Source organism: Lissotriton vulgaris, chromosome 7, assembly GCF_964263255.1.
Source record: "Lissotriton vulgaris chromosome 7, aLisVul1.2, whole genome shotgun sequence".
Taxonomy (NCBI): domain Eukaryota; kingdom Metazoa; phylum Chordata; class Amphibia; order Caudata; family Salamandridae; genus Lissotriton; species Lissotriton vulgaris.
The window spans coordinates 1,503,966,370-1,503,990,184 of NC_141695.1; the positions used below are offsets into that span (position 1 = coordinate 1,503,966,370).

The 23,815-nt window shown below is 47.8% G+C and overlaps 1 protein-coding gene across 1 annotated transcript in view; it reads left to right on the top strand.

The window, feature by feature from the left end:
• The window catches only part of PHF20 (PHD finger protein 20), a 1,006,161-nt gene that overhangs the window by 707,611 nt on the left and 274,735 nt on the right, over positions 1-23,815 (top strand). Inside the window, exon 16 of the mRNA XM_086932347.1 lies at positions 20,215-20,382. Coding sequence (XP_086788473.1) covers positions 20,215-20,382 — 168 coding nt within the window. The remainder of the gene's footprint in view (positions 1-20,214; positions 20,383-23,815) is intronic.

The window sequence follows — 23,815 nt, forward strand, 5'->3', positions numbered from 1 at the left end:
AGGTTTACGAGGTTTTCCAGCAGGGTGGTGGTGTTGCGGTCGTTGTTGTTCTCCAGGTGGAAGTTGAGGTCCCCTAGGAGGATGTAGTCAGCGGAGCAGAGGGCGTGCGGGCTGATGAAGTCGGCGATGTCTTCGCTGAATTGTGTGCGTTGTCCCGGGGGTCTGTAGATGAGGGTGCCTCTGAGGGTGGTCTTGGGGTTGATGTGGACCTGAAAGTGCAGGTGCTCGGCGGTTGCAAGGGTGTCGTCGGTGTTGGTCGTGATGCGGATGGTGTTCCTGTGGACGATGGCGATGCCTCCTCCGGTGTGGTTGATGCGGTCCCTTCGGATGATCTTGTAGCCGTCTGGGATGGCGATGGCGATGTCGGGCGCTGAGGAGGCGTTCATCCAGGTTTCCGTGAAGAAGGCGACGTCTGGGGCTGTGGTGTCGAGTAGGTTCCAGATCTCGATGGCGTGCCTGTGGACGGAGCGGGTGTTGAGCAGGATGCATTTCAGGTGGCTGCTGCTGTTGCTCGTCTTGGTCTTGGTTGGTGCTGGAGTAGTGCAGGTCCGGATGCAGGTGAACTTGCAGGAGTTGCAGCAGAAGGGTCTGTGGGTGCGTCTCGGGGTGGCTCGGTAGCAGCCCGGGACTCGACCGGCGTTGAGGGTGGCGGCGTCGTACGTCCGGCAGGCGGGGGTCTGCGGGGGCCAGGGGTCCTGGCACTGGGCGCGATCCAGGTTCGGACGGGCGCAGACGGGCTTACCTTTGGCGCACCTTCGGCGCTTAGTCGGCGCGCCCGCTGCGCGTCACCGCTGCGCGTCCGCACGTTCGCCATTTAAGGTGAAGTGCGAGGGAGGGAGGAGCAGCTGGGAGGCGGGAGCGGGGAGGGTACAAAAAGGAAAGGGGGCGTGGCCGCACGCAGGCGGCGGGAATCGGGGAGCGGGTCACAGGGCACTTGAGCAAAACAGAGGGGAACAGGCAAAAATTATACAACAAAATGGGGAGCAGTACAATGGGGACTAATCACGACAGTAGCGGCGGGGGGCGGGGTCGTCAGGGCGGGCTCAGCGAGGCTGAGACAGCAGTGGGGGAAGACCGCACATGCAGCAGCTGGTGGCCGTGCGGCGCTGGGGTGTCCTAAGTATAGGTCACACTCCCCTGCGCCACACGGTCCCCATTTACAGCGGAAGGCTCTTGCGCCTCCAATATATCCGGATGCGCCGCTATCGATAACTTAGGGGCGTAAAGGTAGTTAAGCTGTGCCTGCCTAGCCAGTGCCTGCCAGGCCCAGGCGGTGCACTCCACTGGGTTAATTTCCGTCCGAGTGCCTTCACCACCACCCGAAAGTACAGCCGCCGCCAGCGGTAAGGGGAGTATTGCATCAGTCTCTATGGCCGAGTGGGGGAGGAAACTTGTGGGAAAAACCAATAATGCGTAAATTGCGCCTGGGCGTATAAGTAATAGAGGCGCATATATGGTGCCTCGAAGCAGGCACGTTCAAATGGTTGCACCAGAGTATTCCAACTAGAGGCTTTTTACCTCTCCAGACAAATGACAATAGGATAGTCTGCAACACCTTAAAGGTGGAGATATCCAAAGTCCTGCTCAGACTGCCGGCCCATACATCCGAAGACCTTGCTGGTGTGGTACCGAAAATTGTTGGAGGCCCAGCAGTCATCTCCCCTTTGTCCCAGTCTTGAGGTTGTTTGCAGATCCCCCACTCCTAGTCGTACTCCAAGTTGTTGAGGTCATCTGGTAAGTCCAAACACTAGAAGGCGAAGAAACTCAAGCACTCTCACCTACTCCCGGTCAGTCGGCTTACGGGACGCGGGATTCGGAGTGTCGTCTATCAAAGGCTCCATCTCCAACGCCTGATTCAGGGACGACTCCAAAGCTTCCCCCCCATTTCCAGGAGCCAGAGCGTCCCTTGCCCAACTTCGACAGTTTCACAAGGCCTTTCACCTAGTCCTTGGGCAGCCCGACTACCGGCATGCCTTCAGCCCCGTGGAGTGGATCAGGGTTGGTGGGCCTTCAATCCCTGCGGCTCCGGCACCATGGAATCCCCGCAGATCAGGAACAATCTCACTCTACCTTCCCCGGCGTCGATCCCGACAACGACATCTGCGGTGCCGGTCGTGCCCTCGAACGACGCTATCCCTATCCTCAACCCCGAGATGGACTGAAGCCGGACCGACGTCTGCCGATGTCGGAACCAACACCGGAGGGTACTTTTGTTATCCAGTATTGGGGTATCTTTCATAGGTTCACATGCCTGAATTATTCCCCATCGTCGAGAATGGAGTCCCACAGAACCATAGTCAAGCAGTGTTCAAATAATGCCATCTGCTATAATGGCCTTGAGCCATGTTCTACATGGCCTATGTCCTTAAAAAAAAAAAAAAGGATTAAATGTTGAATGCAGTCAATCAGCTGCTAGCACTCTCTAGAACGTTCCCAGCAGAGGCATTTTTCCTCGGATTTTTACTGCACGTCTTGTGTGAATGGAGTCTCCCTGAGTTGTACTCAGTTTTTATTCTACCTTCTAGGTTTTTCTTCTATAAAAAATTCTACTCATAATATCTGATAAGAAAGGACTCTTTTGGGCCTACCAGACCTGTGGCAAGAAGAGATTCCATGTTGATCATTCTCACAAGGACTGCATTTACTTCCTCCACCCAGCCGATGAGGTACAACAGTGCAAAATCTGTCGCACTTTATTTTCTAAAACTTTGAGAGAGAAGGCTGCTTTTGTGGTTGCAGTCCGCTAAGCACTGTAGGTCATCTTAGGAGGACAGCGATAGCTCATCCAGTCCTCCCAAGAGAACAAGATCTCAAGAGAAAGACTTTGGAGAGGGCAGGAAACACCTCAAACCCTCTCCAGAAAGCAAGTGCTCAAAACAGGAAAATATTTCTAAGGTCTCCTCTGAGTCTTTGTCTTCTGTTTTCTCTACTCCACTGAGGAAAGAAAAGAAGCACTATACAGCCTCCTCAGTAGATCCGGGGAAGAGCAGAACTGAAAAATCCCCTTCGATGACACCACTGTCAACAGTCACTGGGCCGTCGGTGACAAGTTAAACGTCCACTCAGTCGATGCCACTACTGTCGCTGACGCAGACACACTTGACGACACTTTCGTGGACGACGACACCATCAGTTGTTGCGATTCTGTTGATGACACCATTGATGACGTCACTATCGGTGACGATACCGTAGACAACGATTCCATCAACGGCAACAAAGTAGACAACCTGGTTTCCAACGTCAGTGTCCAGGAGTCAGTTGACGATGATTAGGGTGAGAAGAAATATTTTGATCCTGAGATACCAGCTTACAGTAAGATCTACCCTTTACCTCCTTCGTACCTTTCAGATTTTCAAGAGTCGGACGAAGATGATAAGGATGATGGAATACACAGAGTGACACACAGTCCTTCCGAGTTGCATGTTAAGTGCCAGGAAGTTGATGAAGACTGAGGACCAGCAATACTAAAAGCCATATCTGGCACCTCCACGTCATTATCAAACCAACGCTACGAATATCAAGAACATTGTTCTAGAGAGATGGCGCACATGCACTAAACTTGGATTCAAGGCCTTCAAGGTATGCTGGCAGATTACAAACGAAGATTTCCATCTCAAGATGTTCTCAAGGAACCACCGGTCCAACCACAGGCCCTTGAGAAACCGAGTTCGCCAGCAACACCTACATTGCCACAATCTTTTACGCAAGAGGTCGACCCTTCCTCTTCAGATGAAAAGAGAGAAGGCGGTGCAATTCCAGACCCAATGCCTGCTGACCACTGGGAGGACTACATCATTCCCAATGCCTTCCCTCGGTCACACCATCCAGCGGGTTCCCTGCCAGAAGACATAAAGTGTTTCCCCAACTTAATGGAGAGGGCGTCTAATAGATTCCAACTCCACATATAAATTATACATACAGACTGCTATCTGTATGACTTTAAAGAGCAAGCCAGAATATCAATGCGCACAATTCCAGTAATAGAATACATCTGGCAAGAGGGGTTAAAACTAATGATGACCCCGGCCACAATACCACCAGTGCTCTGTTGCATACACAAAGTACAGAGCCCAAGAAAATTAGCGTTTGTGTCTGACAGGCCACCCGAAGCCAGATTCTGTAATCTTGCAGGCGGCTCAAGTGAGCTCTAAGAGCCCAGCAATCCCGATCTCCACTCCTCCGGACAAAGAAGGGCATACGTTAGACATCATGGGGAAGCGTTTTTCCACCATGGCTGCACCTACCATCAAGGCAGCCAATGCTTTGGCTATCATCGACCGGTACGATAGACAAATGTGGTCCGATATGGCTCATTCCGGAGGACCGAAAGCCAGAAGGATCCTCCTAGAAGGAGAGCGGGTGGCCTTGGAGACACATGAATGCAATATTGACCTTGTGTGGGAAGCTGGCTATGTTTACGCTATATCATAATGAGGCATAGTGTGGACAGAGTCCAGTGGAACCACAAAAGTAAGCAGAGGTTAAAGTAGATAGCACCTCACTCTCTATCTGTGATAGTGTGGGTGAGCAGTAAGGCTTCATAAGAGGCTAGTGTTAAGCATTTGTTGTACCCACTCAATCAAATGATGTCACACACTCCAACTGAACTCAGACCAATTTGTTTTGTATAAAAAAAATTGTTGATTAGTTATTTTATTTCTAGAACCAAGCCAAGCCTGTCACAGGTAAGTGAAATAAATGCTTTGTAGTATAATATGCTGTGTTTATAAGTGAATGCAAGTTCAAATGCAGTTTGAGATACAGGTAAGTCAACGTATTGAAAATACTGTACAGATTACTTTTTAGTTAATTTTTAGATTGCTTTTTCTACTCTGTGAAATGCCTGGATATCACACTGGGCCATTTCCTTGAGCAAAGGTAAGTCAAATCAGTTTTGTACATTTGTTATTTTTCAGATTTCCATACAAATCATCTCCACACTTCGAACATTTTTCAGAGAAACACAGGTCAATGGAGAGAAATGAAGTCAACAGTTACCAGGTAAGTACTCCGTCTTTGGGGTTGGGATTCTGGGATAAGAACATGGGTTCCCCCAGGGTCAAGGATGCACTCTTTTTACACCCTCAGCGGCACTAGGTTTGCCGGTTGCAGAATGCAGAGGCCCAATGTTATCCAATTGGGGATAGGGGGCTTCCGGTTGGTGGCTGCTGACAAGCCGGCCACAAGGTTGTGGGAGCAAAGCTCTTGGTGTTGGGCTCAGAGCAAAAGGGATCCTGTGTCGCATAAAAAGTGCACCCACAGCGACGCTGGGCGGCTGGGTGCAGGGTGCTGGTTTGGCGTCGGGTGCCCTGTTAATTTCATTGTCGATTCTCTGGTTTCAACAAAGACTGCATGCTCTGGACGAAGATCTTCTGGAGGTGACCACCGGTTGGAGAGGTAAGTTGGGTTGGTGGTTGAGCAACCCAAGGCCTTGGGGCTTCGGGTGCAGGGGTGTCTTTAGGCGTCAGGTTTCTCTTACCGGCTCCAGTTCGGTCGGGGGGATCCTCTAGAAAGAGGCTGCAGGCTTCGCTGGGAGATTTGAGGCAGGTCAGAGATCACCAGATCTCGTGTCAAAATCGCCGGGGAGACCTCCTCGTGGTGTTGGGACACTCTAACTCGGGCCGTGGGCGACGGGTGCAGAGTGGCGCAGACTTGCAGCATTGGACCAGAATTTTTTTAATGAAATAGAAGAGGATTTGGAAGTCATTCAAAATTTGACAAAATGGCCTATACCACTGATCAAAATGCAGTACCAAAGGTGCGACAATAAAGGCAAAACCTTAGATGCTTCCTTAAACCAACTAGGCCTGCGCATACTAAACGGCAGCCTTGCGTCAGACTCACCAGCCACCTACACGCACTCTTCCAGCTTTAGGACGGGAGCCAGAGTTTCTGTTGGTGAACAAATCCGGTGTTCATGGGAGTCAAAGTCTTTTCCTTCGAAGGCAGGGCAGATCTTCAGGGTTCTTGAGGTTGCTGGCTGCAGAACACAACAGAGTTTCGCTTCTGCAGGTTCGAGTTCGGGCCAGGTTGGCAAAGGTGAGCACACCTCCCTTGGTTTTCCTGATGGTTCTCCTTCCCAAAGTGGGAGTCATAACCAGGAGGGACCAGTTGCTGGAAGCAGCTAAAGGCCTGGGGAAGCTAACAAAGGATTTCCTGTAGAGGAGAGTTTTAGCCACCTCTCCTTTAGAACTAGGTGTCTTAGGCTAGGGAGGAGGGTTTTCCTGAGCGTCTTCAGACTGCTTTGAAGGGCTCATTTGGTGCCCTCCTTTCATAAACCAGTTTCCATCAGTACTGGAGCCCTTGCCTCCCACTCTGGTGCGAAACCACATAAAAGACAGTGGAGTGACCACCCCCTTGTACAGCTCCTTCCCTAGGAGGGTCTCAGAGCTCCACTAGGTGACTTTTTGATCCTGCCATTTTGAAAACTGGCCCCTGGGAGCAGCTGACTGGTTAGGTCCTCAGAGTAGCGTCCCAGACACCTCTGATACGCAGGTTACTGCTTAATTTGTCCTTCCCCCTTTTTGGATTCCTCTGAGAGTTGGTCCTAAGATTCGTCCTGGATGCAGTCAAGACCTTTCTAAAGACACTTCTGCTGTTGGACACTGGATTCTGCTACTGGATCGAACCATGAACCAAGACAAGACGCTCTTGGTAGGAAGATTCTTTCTGCAGCTTAGTCTCCGTGCTCTTTCAAGTTTTCTGCAACTCTGTGACCTTATTCCATGCAGCCGGCCCGATAAATCCGGCTGTAAGGTCGCAGTAGATGAATGGGGCTTGAATTGGAGGGATTGGACTGAAATTGAGTGAGGTGATTATAGATGACTATCATAATAGCTGCTTACAGGGAAATTGTTATTGAATTTCGATGCGGATACATTTAAGACCTGTTGGCTGGGAATCTTATAGGCACGGACTGCCTAACAAAAAACGGTGCTTATGGCATTTTGGAAACCATTAATTTAGAAGAAAATTCAGAGCCTTTTACTTGATAGGGAGAAGTCACACAGAAAGAAAATTGAATTGTTACCCTGATGACGTCCTATGGTGGATGAAACACGTTAGCTGAATTTATTTGGAACTTCTGTTGAACTGCTGTGAACTTGGCGATTTATATTGATGAACTTTAATGAATCATTGTGGAAACACTATCCTAAAGTGACATGTAATAAATTACGATTGTGGACTAAAGGAAATCTGTCTTTTGATTGAATCAGTTTGGAACAAACTTGCATATGCAAATGCAGATTACTGAACACGACACTCCCTTCATTTGGGTATACAAATTAGAGTTCCCAATGGCAAGGGTGTCTGTTGGTCCTGCACTAGAGGGGCGTCATCTGGAGGGGTGTTGACGTGCATGGCAGCTACAGTGTACCCTGTTTTGAAACAAACTTTGACACTTGTGTTAGGTGAGACAAATACACTGATATTTCAGTTCATACTATTTCAGATGCACTCTGTCTGCCACCTATGTCTAGTTAGTAGCACACAGATGTTCATCCTTCTCCCTGTCACTATCTGATGTGGGGTCAAATGGTGGTCTGACCCTGAGGTGTTTCACCAGTTGAACGGTGCCAGTGGGAGACAGTACAATCATTTATTTTCCAATGTTACACACAGTTTACTTATTTTTTGTTTTAAGAGGTCATTGAAGCATTTTAAACTTTCTTATACATTGGAAGTTGGTCACAGACACCCACATATAATCCAAGGTTGCCATCCTAAAGCAGGAATAGGCCTGTTTTGTCTTCAAAGTCTAAGAAAGTGTTATTTTCTGCGCACATTAAATTAACATTGTCACCCAAAATGACCACATATCATCTGGGTATGATGATCAGTTCCTCAATATTATGAGCATTGGTGTTGATGTTGCTTCTCGTCTTGTCTCAGCAGGGTGAGAGTAAATGCACCCTATAATAAGAGAGAGCCTTGGCCTTGCTCTCCTGCTATTGACCAAAGATATCATCAGGATAATATAATCCTCATTCTTTGTGAGAAGCACATTTTTCATGTGCCATCAGCTTGTTTTTCATCTAGATCGGCACTCCGCGAGAGGCATGGCCCAACTCTTGTGAGGCAGTTGCTGGAGCTTCATAAGTTAAGTTGTGTCAAGGTGATGAGCAGATTGCCCTAGTTTCTTGAAGTGCGCTGATGTCATGTCTCCTCAGCTCTTTGATGGCAGCATTCTTTATTTCTTTATTTCAGTAAGCCTCATATCTTCCACAAGCTAAGGGTGGTATTTAATATCAGGGTTGTGTTATTTGGGCTCCATGTGCTAGGATCAGAACTTAAGGGCATTCGTTAGACATGCCCTGCCCATCAGTTTCGTTTGTGGTGTTGTGCAATGGCGGCCTTCCCCTCTTTTATTTGTCATTATCATCATCTCCCCTTCTGGCCTTCCTGGGTCGATTTCCCATTTTAGTGCCACTTACTACGGAGTCAGTAGTATTCCTTTGCCTATTTTGGACCTCCATGCCCTGGCCTATTACTTGGTTGGTGATTACTTCTGTCTCCGTAAGAAAGGTGGGATATTTAGGGACTGTGGGTTTAACACTTTTATTTCCAATTTTTACAATTTTTCAAACTGCTGATTGTTCCTCCTCAGGACGTTCACTGGCATGGGGCTAGTAAAGATGATTTCAGGGCATTCATGTATCTCTCCAATCTCTGGTGGGAGGTAATGCCACACTGTAAATATTCGGGGGGGGGGCCTAGCATGTTGGCATAGGGCTTCAACAATGTTCTCTTTATTGAAGACATCCCACATTCCTCGTGAAGCATATTCTGAGTAGAGTGCAATTTTATGGTATAGGTAAATTTCGCAAGCCGCCCCATAGCTTTGCACCTTTTCCATGTCATTTTCTGGGCAGGCAATCTTCCTGGTGTTGCCATCTCTCATATTCCATTCTAGTTGTGTTTCCTCTTATGATTCTGAGCTTGTACTTTTGGGTGTCCACATTGTTGCATAGATAGCTAGGAATTATCTGCATCTCCTGTCAAGTTGCCATGTTCTTCGGATTTTCTTCCTTGTGCCATATGTTGGCTGTAGGTTTCAACTGCTCCTTTGATATTGTTTGCGTCCATACTGAGGACCTATCTGGGGCTATTGATCTTTTGTCATTCAGTTGGGTTGCAAATGCTGTGGGGAGCTGGGGATCCATTTGTGAGGACAGCTCTAGTTCTACTGCAGTTTCCTGAGTTGATGCATCTTTTATGGTGCTTTCCACATCATCACTGGATGTTTCCTTTTGACTTTGATATCTGAAAGAGACACGTTAGTGATAGATTCCTTACCTTAGACTATTCCCAGGCGTCAGACTGGATCCAAAAGGTTTTGCTAGCAGTACCCCTGTGCGTCAGTAGGTGGTGTCCTGCGGCTCCGCGTCAGTCGCTGGTGTCGTACGCGCCGAGATTACATCACAGAGACTACTTAGGTGCGACCCATGTGCGTTGACGTCTGTTTATTTTCCACCCCAGTAAGCGCAGATCCGGATAGAGAATGTACCATAGTCACTTTTTGACTACTCTTTTGAGACTTTTGTCTCCCCTTTTTTCTTCTGGTCCACGTAGGGATGCCAGGCTTTAAGTCCCGTGGAGCCTGCTGTCGCAATATGTCGATGGCGGACCCCCATGATGTTTGCCTCTATGGCACTCGTCCCGACGCTGCTCCGGGTACAGGCATTGTTCACTTAGACCGCTCGCAGGGCCGCTGTCGTTGTTCCTCGGGCTCCAAGTCTTCGCCCTCGTATTCTGGTAAGCGACGACATACAAAGAAGTCAAAGAAGTGTGTTCAGTTTCCGACGTCTCCCCGTCGATCCTCAGATGCGGACGTGGGGGACAGGGGTTCAGGAGTCGCGTGGCCTACCCGTCTTACCTGGGTCTGTCTGCGACTCCCTAACAGGTGCAAGAGTTTCTTGCCACCATGGACCACCTTTTTAGGCCTTGGGCTCCCGCCGGCGCGCCTTCGAGCCCTGCCGTCCCGTGTCCAGATCTTGTTGGCCCGTCGGCGCTGCCGGCGGATCCAGCTTCGGTGCCACAGGATCCTATGCCGTTGGCTCTGGCTCAGGTGCCAGGAGGTCCGGCTGGCGGCTCCCGCCCCAGCGGGTGCCATTACATTCCACCCCTGCCCCAGTTCCAGGACCATTTTGTTCCTGCCAGGGATCCGCATTGGGACACGGCGCCGGCCCGGCCAGTGCCATTCATGGCGACGTTTCAGATGCCGCTTGTCCCTCCTCCGACTCCGCCGCAGCGGCCGGCTCCTCCTGCAGCGGAGGTGGAGGATGACTGGGAGGGGTCCGAGGACCCTCTTGCCCGTCAGTGTGAGCAGGATTGGGTGGACAATCTGGAGGACACAGGCGACCTCTGTCTCTCCAGTCTCGGGGTTTACCTCTCCTCCGCCTACAATGGAGGAGGGCGTTTCCTACACGATCGTGCTCAGTCAGGCTCCTGAGGTCCTCAACCTCGACCTTCCTACGGTGACCCTCAAAAATACCCTCCTCACTGAGAGGCTCCAGACGTTGTCTACTTCGCTGGAGCCGCTGCTTCCCTTCAATGACACCCTCACCGACATCCTGTTGGACGCTTGGTTGCAACTGGCCACAGGAGTCCCTGTGGATAAGAATGTTTCCAGGTGTCACCGCTTGGTGACACCACCTTTCTCCCCACTCATCCTGTGCCTGAGAGTCTGGTCATCCAGGCCTCGACGTTGCAGAGTGATTTTCCCACAGCTCCGTCGGATAAGGACTCTAAGAAAAACTGGTTCAGTTCGGTAAGCAGCTGTTCTATTCGGCCAGCTCGGGGCTGCGGTCGGTGAACACCGCCTGCTTATTTGGCCGCTATTCCCACGCGGTGTGGGATACCGTTGCTTAGATATTGCCCAAGTGTCCTGAGGAGGTCCAGGCTGTACTTTCCCTGGCGGTTGCTAAGGGTAAGGATGCGGCTAAGTTCACCATTCGGTGTGGTTTGGACACCACTGACTCGTTGGGCAGGGCAATTTCTATGACTGTGGCGCTGCGTCGCAAAGCCTGATTGCGTTCTACAGGGTTCTGGCCTGATGTCCAGAGCTCGCTCATGGACATGCCTTTTGATGGCACTCGCCGGTTTGGTGATAAGGCCGACCGTGCACTGAAGCGTTTTAAGGACTCGCGGGCCATGGCCAAGTCCTTGGGTCTTTCTGCAAAGAGCCTGGCCACTCCTTGTGTTTGTTCCTTTCGTGGCCACAGCAGAGGAGCCCAGGCACGTTCCGTCAGCAAGCCTGTGCAGAACCAACCTCTGCGCGGACGCTGCTTCCGCAGGGACAGGTCTGGGAATCAGCGTGGAGGTCAGTCCACCTCCGCCCTCGCTGCTTCTACCTCCAAACGTTCCTAATCCGGGCTTTGTGGAGCACCCCATGTCGGTGGGTTTCAGGATCCGCCACCACCTCCCCCACTGGCGTGATATCACAACAGACAAGTGGGTGTTGCAGATCATCCACAAGGGTCCACCCCTCCAGCCTTGCCACCTCAGTACCACTGCATGTGGGGGTAACACTTGGCACTTCTCCAGCAGTAAGTCACAACCCTCTTGGCCAAGGGGGCCATCAAGTGCGTTCCTAGGCCAGAAGTAGGGAGTGGTTGTTATTCCCACTACTTTCTTGTCCCCAAGAAGGACAAAGGGGTCTGCGTCCTATCTTGGACATCCGGAACGTCTATCGCTTCCTCCTGAAGAAAAAGTTCAAGATGCTGGCTCTGGCTCAGGTCTTGGCTGCCCTTTACCCTGGAGACTGGATGGTGGCGTTGGACTTGCAGGATGCATATTTTCACATCCCCGTCCTGCCAGCCCACCGGCTTTACCTGCGGTTCCCGGTAGGCCAGGAGCATTTTCAGTTTGCCGTGCTTCACTTCGGCCTTACCAGCGACCCTCGGGTGTCCATGAAAGTGATGGCGGTGGTCGCAGCTCATCTGTGCGGGTCAGGGGTGTCGGTCTTCTTCCTACCTCGACGACTGATTGTTGAAGGCAGGCTAGCCCCAGGCAGTGGTCTCCCACCTTCAGACTACGGCCTGTGAGAAGTTGGCCTGATATATGATGTTCACTAGTTCTAGTGATCACCTTGTATCAGTCCAAACAACCCTTATGGTGATTGGTTGTAAGTCAACCTTATAGACCAGCTATCCTAATGGTAGCATGGACAAAGCAGTCTTGGGCTAAACTCTTTTGGCATGTGAAGCCAGCAGTTTTACCACATATAACCCATTGAATACCAAATGAAAGGACACCACACAGGTAGTTATGAAAATAAACAAGATATTTATTAACTAACGCACACCTCTGAACTCTTTATGAGATCAGAGGGCTAAGCACATGACGAGACTCTTAAGAAAAATAAGTTTAAGTTGCACAATTACAATGTGGCCCTAGAGGCACAACAAACCATATACTAAGTAAGGGAATGTGAAAGTCGATAGAAGGAATGGAGCTGTCCAGAGGCTGTAGGATCGCTGGGACTACACTACCCTAACTTTAGGTAAGTAATAGGAGGCCCACGGAACGCGTGTGCAGAGTGTGAACACGCGAGATGCGTAACAAAGTCTATGGACAGTGCAGTTCAAGTAAAAGGTGAGTACGGACAATCCTGACTAGTTAGGACTAAAACAACTGTGGAACTGGACACTAGGAGAGTCAATCTACCCTTGAGCACCGAAATGCTCTTGTTACCTCACCCACAGGCTACGGGTGCATAGGTGCGAAGTCGTGTCTGGTTCCGGCGTTGAAGTCTATGGAGCCTGGAAGAAAAGATGCTGCAGGCGACCAGGAGGAAGATGTCCGGTGTGATCCAAGGGTGGATCAGTGAAGAGGAGAACCTGAAAGCAGAGGGGACAATGTTCAAAGTCACTAGCCAGTGACAGGAGTGGAATCAGATGTCGTCGCCGCGATCAGGTGAAGAGTGGACGCTTGACTCTGCAGCCACGTGGACCAGGATGGAGACACGAGCCCACGCAGGCTCTCGCTGTTGGCGGTGTCGGATCCGGATTTGGAGTCAACAGGCCTTGGCAAAGGCAACCCACGCGGTGAGTGGAAACAGCGTCTGGAGTTGACCAGGAGGGTCCGGGGTGCTTCTCCTTTCCAGGGAAGCAGGGGCCAGACTGGAGCAACCAGACCAGCAGATTGGATTTCAAGGTTCGTCGTCTAGGAGGTCACTAGCCAGCCAGCAAGTGACCAGTCAACACGTCGAGCAGCAAACAGGCAGAAGGGCCCCACGCAGATCTCGTGGATGCTGGAGGGCTGGTCTTCGGTGCAGGAGCTGCTCAGGGTCGGGGCTTCTCAGTCCTTGGTCGAGGTTACCTCAGAAGTCGTGCTGGAGTGAAGTGCTGCTTCTTCCAAGATGGCCGGTCCCACGTGTCTCGTCGCACCCACGGATCTCAGCTGTGCTGCAGATGTAGCTAGAGGTCGGAGAGGTCTGGGAATCCGGGTCTCGTCTGGCTCTGAAGTCTGGATCCTCGAGGGAAGACGACAAAGGGAAGCCGCTGGACGCTGATGGTGCCTGCTTGTACAGGGTGAACACTCCTTGCCCACAAGGGAGATTTCTTCAGTCTTCTTGGCAGAAAGTCAAAGTCCAGAGTTTCTTCTTGTAGAGTTTCAGTTCAGGATTAATCTAACTTGGAATGGGACCAGCTCCTACCTTTATCCTGCTAAAGGGGGCTGTACTACGACTAGGTCCCTCCTATGGGTGGGACCAGGAAGGGGGGTGGTTACACCCCCTATCCTTTGTCCGATCTTGCGCCGGAGCTGGGGCTGGAGAGCCCCAGGAACTGGTTTAGACCGGTGTATGCACAGGGACACCTTGTGTGCCCCGGGCATGTCTCATTCCTTTCAGCCCTGTCCTACCCAATGTACAAAATCCTGTCTGGGGTGGTGCTAGCACCTCCCAAGGCAGGAAACCCTTTGTCCAAGCCTCCCTCGCTGGAAGGACTCCCAGCAGCAGGAGGTCAGACTTGTGTCTGTGGTGGCAGCATCCATTTTGTGATGCTGAGGCTCGGGTTAACTTTAACCGAGGTTCACAGTTAGGTACATGTCGTGTCCTTCTAAAAGGGTGGAATGCTACCCCCGTCGCCAGAACTGGCGAGGGGGTAGTATACCAATTCGTATGACACCTTACTCGACATGTTTTGATAATGCTATGCCAAAGTTGGCAATAACCGCGAGGATTATAACGCACTTAAGAGTATATGGTATAGCGTTATCATGGAAACAGCTAAAGGACTCGGTTCCGAAAGCTGCAGACAGGCTCAGCTCATGCCAGAGCACCATCTCGCATAATTCCAAGCACTCTGCCTCCACGATTGGTAAGGCCTGCCATAGGAGTGACTTATAGGAGTATATGTGTCCATTTTAGGTTTAGATATAGGTATACTATATCTATAGCAAAGGGTGAATACACCACCTTGCCCCAGCTTATTGATCAGCCAGTTGTCAAATTTGGATGGCCAGCCAGGGGTGGCATAATATATGCTGCAGCCCCTGGTAGGCCCTGGGTGCACCTATGCCCTGGGTACCTAAGGTACACTGTACTGGGGCTGATAAGGTGACTCAGTATCCAATTAGATATGTACCTAGAGTACATGGAATCCATTTTAACAGAGAGAGCAGAAAGCCTGGGGTCCTAAATAGCCGGATCCCGGGCCAACTAAGTCGAAAACCAGCAAAACACTAGGCAAAAAGTTGGGGGCAACCATAGTCGGATATCCACCTTCCTACGCGGCCGACCTGCATTTGCTCGGGTTCTCAATCAACGTGCCGAAGTCCCACCCAGAAGCTCCCCTTTATGGAAGCGGTTCTGGATTCGACGCGGTTTCGGGGCTATGATTCCGATCTTCCAGCCTCTATCCCGGGTTTCAGTCAGGATGAACCTCCGGCTCCTGGGCCTGATGGCCTTCTGCATCCTGCTTGTGCAACATGCCAGATGGCATATGCGGGCTCTGCAGTGGGACCCGAAGTTCAGTGGGCGCAGCATCAGGGCAACCTGTCCGACCATGTCCAGCTCTCTGAGGGCACTGCACGACAATTTCAATGGTGACTCACAAATCACGATTGGGTCAATGGCAGATCCCTCTCACTTCCCGAACCGGAGCACACAGTGGTGACAGATGCATCCCTCCTGGGATGGGGAGGCCAATTGGGAGAGGTGGAGATCAGAGGCCTCTGGTCTCCGGTGGAGTCCCGGCTCCATGTCAACATTCTGGAGCTGCAGGCGAACCGACTTGCACTGAAAGCATTCCTTCCCTCTGTCCGGGGAAGTGTAGTGCAGGTGTTCATGGACAACACCACCGCCATGTGGTATTGCATTAAGTGGGGTCAGTCCTACCTCGACGACTGTTTGATGATCAACAGTAACACCTTGTTGCCAGTGTCACATATGTGAGCAGTCGGCCCCTAGAAAGGTGTGATACATCCCCGTGTTTTATGTATAAAACCGAGTGAGTCGCGTTTATGCTTGATAAACATAGGATGTTCTCCTTTTAAACACTGGCAACAATGTATATATCCTTTGCAGATTGATGAGACAATCGGCGATTAGACTGAATGTCTTTTCATCTTCCAGCTGGTATGAGAGGACACTTTTCTGTCATATCAAGGAGTGATTCCTTGAATGTTTTTGTCTTGCACCTGTCTATTCTGCACACAACACGTATGGTTTTGCTTTTGGACACTTTATTTTGAAGAGGAATGGCAACCAATGATGAGAAAGGGGCAAGAAATTGGTAAACATCTGCCAAGGGCCCCGAGGGTGTTCTCCCGTGAGGTGCCTTCCTCTTCACCACACATTTTTTCATGTTGGTTTTGTTCTAATTGTGGGACCACATACTGTTTCAGTTGAGCAGTCATAGGTGGTTGTGTCGAGTTGAAAGCAGTTTGGATTCTCCTTCTTTTATGGTAAAAAATTAAAAATGATTTGTTTTGGACGGATAGGCACGAGAAGAACACGCCTAACTCAATGTAGAGTAGATGTGGGTGGTTTGGAATCTAATGGTATATTTTCCAGCACAAAGGAATGCCTTTTTAGACAAATGCTAGTCCACGTCCAGGGTACTGGGATCTTTTTGTATTGATTTCGACTTAGTTGGCCTGGGATCCTGATATTCAGGACCCCAGGCTATCTGCTCTCTCTGTAAAATGGACTCCATGTACTGTAGGTACATACCAAATTGGAAATTGGGTCACCTTGTCAGCCCCTGTAAAAGTGTACCCTAGGTACTCAGGGCATAGGTGTAACCAAGGCCTACCAGGGGCTGCAGCATGTATTGTGCCGCCCCTGGCTGGCCACTCAAATAGACACAACTGGCTGATCACTCAGCTGGGCAAGGTCGTGTAATCACCCCTTGCTTAGGTGTAGTATTCCTATACCTACTTACATATAGACACATAGTAACCTATAAGTCACTCCTATGGCAGGCCTTAACAATCCTGAAGGCAGAGTGCTTGGTTATGTGTGAGATGGTGCTCTAGCATGATCTGAGCCTGTCTGCAGCTTCCGGAACCATGTCCCTATAGCTGTTCTATGATATTGCCATATCATATGCTCTTAAGTGCATTATAATCCTCGCGGTTAATGCTAACTTTGGTTTGGCTTTATCAAAACATGTCGTGTAACACTTTGGAATACTACCCCCTCGCCAATTCTGGCGATGGGGGTAGCATTCCACCCTTCTAGAGGGAGAAGACATGTTAGTTCTGAATATCCCGGTTAGAGTTAACCAGAGCCCCAGCATCACAAAATGGATGCTGCTGCCACAGACACAAGTCTGACCTCCTGCTGCTGGGAGTCCTTCCAGTCACGGAGGTTTGGACAATAGGTTTCCTGCTTGGGGAGGTGCGAGCACCACCCCAGACAGGAGGATGTGTATTGGGACAGGGGGGGCTGAATAGAATCGGACACTGCCTGGAGCACTCTAGGTGCTCCATGCATACCCCAGTTCAAACCGGTTGCTGGGGCACTCCAGCCCTAGCTCTAGCGTGAAACTGCACTAAGGAAAAGGGGTGTAACCACCCCCCTTCCTGGTCCCACCCAGAGGAAGGACCTAGTGAGCAAACCAGCCCCCTTTTAGTTGTATAAAGGTAGGAGCTGACCCAGGAGACTTTAGATTAATCCTGGAATCGATTGAAGATGAAACTCTGGACCCTTAGACATTCACCTGAACTGAAGACTGAAGAAATCTCACTTGTGGCCAAGGAGTGACCACCCTGGGCAACCAGGCACCATCCAGCAACTCGACGGCTTGCTTTGTCCCCGTTCCCGCTGGAACCCGAGCACAGAGCCTGACAAGACCTCTACACCCAGATGCCTCTGACCCCACTGCACGACTCCAGCACAGCTGAGCCCCGTGGAAGGCGTCTGGACCCGTGGAAGCAGGTAACTTGGAAAGGCTTCAACTTGCTAACAGCGCAGCTCCTGAGGCCTCCTCGAAGCTCTGCACTGGGGACTGAGTCATCCCGACACCGAGCTCCACCTGCACAGAAGACCAGCCCTCCACACTCCACGAGATCTGCGTGGGGCCCTTCTCCTTGTGGTCTGCTCGATGCGTTGTCCGGTTGCTGGCCCGTTGGCTAGTAGCCCTCTGACGATGATCCTTTTGAGAATCCACCGCTGGTCTGGTTGCTCCAGACTGGCACTTACTTCCCTGAAAAGGTGAAGTCCCATAGACCCTCCTGGTCTGCACCAGAAGCCCTTTGTGTATCCTGCGTGAGTTGCCTTTGCTTAGGTTTGTTGTCTCCGATCTTCAAGCCGACCCCTCCATCTGCGAGAACCTTCGTGGGACAGCTCCTCTCCAGCACCTGGTCGTCCTCGACGCCTCCTGGTCCGCGTGGCTGCAACGACAAGCTTCACCCCAGCACCTGATTGCTCCTCGACGACATCTGGTTCCTTTCTGGTTCCACCCGGTCACTGGCTAGTGACCTAGACTCTGTCCCCTCTGCTTTCAGGTCTTCTTCAACTCTGATCCACCCGGACATCTTCCTCCTGGTTGCCTGCAGCATCTTTCTTAACAGGCTCCATAGGATTCAACGACGAAACCAGACACATCTTCACACCTATACACCCGCTTCCTGTGAGTGAGGTAACGCGAGTACTTCGGTGCTCTCAAGGGTATTTACTATCCAAGTGTCTAGGTTTTTAGTTGTTTCCTTCTAGCTAGACCGGAAGTGTCCTAAATCTTCATTTACTTACCTTCTAAGTTCCCATTGACTTTCTATTGACTCTCGCTTGAGTGTACTGACACTGCACGCGCCGCCTGTGGGCCTCCTACTCCTAACCTAAGGGTCAGATAGTGTAGCCCCACCGATTCCCTAGGCCTCTTCCTTTCCCATGTCGTGGTTCTTATACCACTTCTTACTTAGTATATGGTTTTACGCGCCCCTAGGGCCTAATTGTAAATTGTGCTATTTAAAGTATCTCGAAGTGTAACTTGTTATGTGCTTTTGCCTCTGATCTAATAAAGAGTTCAGAGGAGTGTGTTAGTGAATAAATACATTTATATTTTATATATATCATGTGTGGTGTCCTTTTATCTGATATTCAAGGGATTCCATATGGTAAACCAGCTGGCTTTACACGCCCTCAAGAGTCTTTTAGCCTAAGTCTGTTCTGTCCACGCAACTTCTAGGAGAGCTGGTCTATAAGGTTGCCTTTACAACCATCACCATAAGGGTTGTTTGGACTGGTGCAAGGTGTTCACTAGAATAGTGAACATCATATACCAGGCCAACTTCTCACAGCACCAGTGTTGGTTTTTATCATGGCTCTGCGTTTCTGGCACGGAAAAGCTGTGTATAAGAACTGACGTCAGCATGCGAGAGCGGCATCTAAGTACTCCGGCGACGTCATCCCGGCGCAAACGACGCCGAAGACGGACGCGGAGCCGCAGGCGACGCCTACCGACGCGCGGGGGTACTGCTACGCAAAAGTTTCCGGATCCAGTCTGACGCCTGGGGATTTTCTAATCTAAGGTAAGGAATCTAATACTAACTACTGTTTCTTCCAGATATACCGTTACCGAAGGTAAGTAACCTGTTCAACAAGGCCACTGTTGGCGCACATCTCCTCAAATACTGTAACACCAATCCCCTTTTTATCTTCTCACCCAGTCCATGCACATTCCAGGTGACCAACGACAATGGAGTCACTGGGGACTTTGGGGGGGTCACACAAATCAACCTTAGAATGTGATGACCTTGTTCCTGAGACCATAAATAGTGTAGTACTTCAGACCAGCATTAATTCAGTATGCCCAACAAACTGTAACAAGCATACATTCCATTGTTCTCGCCCTGTGGAAAAAAAGAACAAACAACCAAACAACTCTCGCCAACTGCCCTCCATCCTCCCAACCCTCTCCCTGCCTCCCTGCTCGACAGATTCATAACTACCCGCCACCCCAACAAAGCAAAGTGCTTATTATCCTTTCCCAGTTCTAAACGACGGGGGTAAGAGAAAATGACCTCCGCCCCCAGAGGCCTCCACCCGCGAAACCTTATAAACCCATTGCCCCTTCAGAGTTCTTCTCCAAAAAAACATAAAAACAAAAGGGAGTATTTTACTTTTAATATATCTAATAGAGGTGGAGAAGTTGCCTACATGTATCACTAGTTATCTACCTTAGGTATCTTCAATAAATTCATGAACTGTCCACCGACAAAGCCAGTGGAAAGGAGTAAGTGTTGGGGTACTCCGCCCTTCCTCAAATTGTCAAACCTTTACCGTTAAGCCATTGTCACTGTGATGCATGACGGATGACTCTTGGCTGTGCTTAAATAGACAGGGCAGTTATTGCTACTTTTTCTGATGTTCTGCCCTTGCTAAAAATTTATTTCATTTTTTGGCCTTTGCAAAAAGGAAATATTTGAACAGCTATGCAGCTCCCTATAGTTTTTGACTCATTTTGATTTTTAGTGTACTTTTAAACATTATTTCTTTACTCACACATTATATTTATGATTAGAGTGCAGATACCCACCATAAAGAACTTGTTTTACTAGTAACATAGTAACATTTTAATTTACAATGTCCATATGCTAATACAATGCTTCCTTGCATTATGAGAATTTAAAACCATTCAATGTTAATTTCTTTATGATTACACTTTCATTTGTTTTTATTTAACATAAAGCCAACACAATTTTAGCTTACTAGTTGTGTAGTAGAAATGTATTTTTATTTTAACAAACTTTTTTTATATATAGAAGTGCTTGGAAGTGAAGAAAACGTAGAAATCGCTCAAGAGCCTTCTCCTAAAAAGTCACCGATTTCAGTTAAAACAAATTCTGCCCTCAAGACTCCATATTGCCAAGAGAATGTGCCATTGCAAATTTCTGATACTTGGCCCAGCAAAGATCAACTTAAAAAATATGGTAAGTATTTGTTCATCCTTTGAAGTGGGCAAATGGTGGAGGAGTCTATGACCTTTTAGAGTTTGGAAAATTATATTCTGCTAATGTATAAAACAAATAAGCAGTGGGAACACTTGACCCACAATGAGATACAGTCCATATCTTGCTTTTTCAAAATATATTTCCATGGTCAGTCTGAAGTCTTTGATCAGATCTCACATTGTGACAGACAGCCCACAGATGTTTTGGTGAACTATTATCATTCTTATTCGTGTGTATTTTCTTAAAATGCTTGCATGGTAGATATCTCCACCCATCTGTAGAATCTGATAACCTCTTCAATTTTTTTAACACGTTTTTTAACATCCTGTAATGTAACATTTTCAATCAGAAGAATAAAGGCACATTTGACTGGCCAAAAGACCATGTATAAAGCTCCTTGGCAGAGTTAAAACAAGCATAAAATTGTGGCATGATGTTTATAAGAGGAGACATTTTGATCCTGTTCTTTAAGGATTCATGTAATTGTACAAGTTCAACATACCCTCCACGGTCTGTTACAGACTGGAAAATTAATTAACCTAATACATGTCCTCAACTGTTCAGTTTTTTGGGGTGGAGAACACAAGGTTTATTAATTAATAGAAAATAGCTATAAGAACTAGAATTACAATCAAGTACATTCTACTTGTTTTCTTTTCAGTAAAAGTACGGTAGAATAGCAAGCCAATGCCAAAGAGGAGTGAAATCCAGACAAATAGATAAACCTGAAAATGAAACAAACTGCATAAAGATGCTAGGTCTACCATGGCAGTGTCTGCTCTGGCAGCACAGTAAATGTAGTTTTGTGTGTTACAAGTACAGACTTATCCAGGTTTCTGGCTTGTATCTCATTGATCTGGGAACATTAATTATTTAAGCAGTCAAGGTGCTTTTCCCTAGTAGAGTGAACCTGGTCTTTAAGACTCACGGTTTGGAAAGTAGGATTAAAAAAGTATGTAAAATAAATTATATTGGGTTATGTGTGTGGAAATCTGCAAAGACTTTGAAGAGGAACAATGGCTTGTTAAAAAGTGAGACCCTCTTATGGTGTAAAGCTGTGGATGGTTTATAAGCACTAAGTCTTAATTTACGATTCCATAGCTGATGCTTTGGACTCTAGAAAAGTTGCCTACTGAATGATGTGATCCATCTCTGCATTATGCATGGCGGCCCAATAATTTGGTGGTGTTCCTGGGTATGGGGAATAAATTGGGTTGTCCTTGAACAATCTTAATTGATAAACGGGTGAGAGTTGCTTGACAATGATTTTTATGATGAGCACTGAGAGTATATTTTGGCTTCTGTTAGCGTCTGTGATTGCTACCCAGATTGACAAGATGCAACCAGCAAAACTGCTAAGTAATTTCTTTTTGATTTTTGTATTCCCCTTTTCATTTATTGGCTGACTCTACTGTACTGGAAAACACTTGATGCACTTTCAAATAATACATTTAAAATTTGCTTTCCTTTAGATAGCCTTAAAAGTTTTCATTTTTCCAAGCTGCACCTACTTACTTTAGCATAGGAAGAGCTACAGAATATTAAAGTGAACCAAAATCACTGTAATGTGTATAGTAATCAAGTGTTCTTTGTTGTAATACTCAAGATAAACAAATGAGGCGAAATACTCCATGTGCTTCAGCCTTTCAACATGAGTAATAAAAAATGTAATCAGCTGCGGTGCTAGGCAAACATTTCACTATTTCAGTTTCAACATGTGAGTCAGAATGATACCTTAAAATGAAATTGCAATGTAAATCTGACAGTGTCCAGCTGTTACCTTAGTCTCAGTACTACCAGTATACGTGTGTGTATATGTATATAATGTTTACTATTTCTCTCACTGTGTGTTTGTATATATATATATACATCAATGATTCCTCCCCAGTGCAGATGCCGATCAGCAAAAAGTTAAATACACTTGCCCACACTGCAATTTATCTTCCTATTTTCATTCTTGTTAAACCTACTCTATAATGCCAATGTACTTCACATTTTCCAATACATGTTTTTGATTTCCTTACCATTTCCTTATGTTGCTGCATTTCATTTAACAATTGACTTGTATATCTGCACTCTCAAGCAATACTAAAAATTAAAAAGGATGATACTCAAATGGTCCAAATCGTTCCAATGAGTATTAAGTCAATGAATATATAATGTAGTGTAAAAAATAAATATGTAAGAAAAACAAATGGTAAAGCGGGGTTATATGTTAATAGGATACTGAAGTTTTAACTTGAGTTAAAACAAACCTTGAAAATTCAATGGAAAAAAACAGGCTAAAGTAGACTTGTATGTAGGGTGTTTAAATAATTTTAAAAAACTAGAGTTTAAAAAAAAACCCAAAACACTGAAATCTATCAGTTATGCGTAACTGACATAAGTATAACCTCCATCAGCGCATATTTCAGATGCTGCCAGTGATTTAATATGTGCAGTCATAAGCAGCGCATCATAGTTGTTAAAGTTATACTTATGTCAGTTATGTATGACTGGTGAATTTCACTGTTTTTTAAATACAGTAGGTTTTGCATTAGAAAACCTGCATATAAACTCAACCTTTACCTTTGTGCTTTTTCAGTGAATTTCTTTGTTTTTTACATAAAGTAATATCTTGATACAATATATCGGACTATACGTCTACCCCATACCTTCTCCAATATCCCCGTCAAAAGTTGTAACACCCCCACAAGTAGCCAAAGGTCACAGTCCCTACTCCTACTTTTTATTTTTTTGTCTTCGTGTTGCGGCCTCCAGTCACGTCACTTGATCCTGCGGTCGTCCAACGAGACAAGCCAATCACAATGCTTTATTTTGAAATGTTTTCCCCCGCGAGTCTTCCCGCACCAGACAAGGGTGTGGAATTTAATAACAAATCTACTTGTCCATTGGACAGGTTTCATCTGAAATCCGCTTGTCCTATAAAACAATACACTTGTCCCTTGGGTGCGATGTAGTGCGGCACCAATGCAAGCAGCAATCTCTTTATACAAGATCACTGATAATAGCCTCTCTGATTATGCCAGGGCTCATACTATAGTATGATCCGAATGCTAGCAATTCCCTTATTTAACCACCTTTCTGCAGATCTGCATACTGGTATTGGAGGTAGCAGTAAACAATAGTCCCAGGGTTAGTATTCCCTTTTGAATCTGTGCAAACCTACTAACTTGCATGTTTTAGGTGGTTTCACCAGCTCTATCTCATCTGATGTGGATAAATGAAGCACCTCAGTCAAAAAATTCAACTTAAACTCTGCAGAAGGTAGAGGCAAAATTTACATTTCTGCTCCATTCCCGATCATAGAATCTCCCATATTGAGAGAGGTTAGAAATGTACTCCTTGGCATGGGCAGAAGTAAAACTTTTTCCAGGGTTGGAGAAAAAGTAGTAGGGAGGAAAGTGAACTT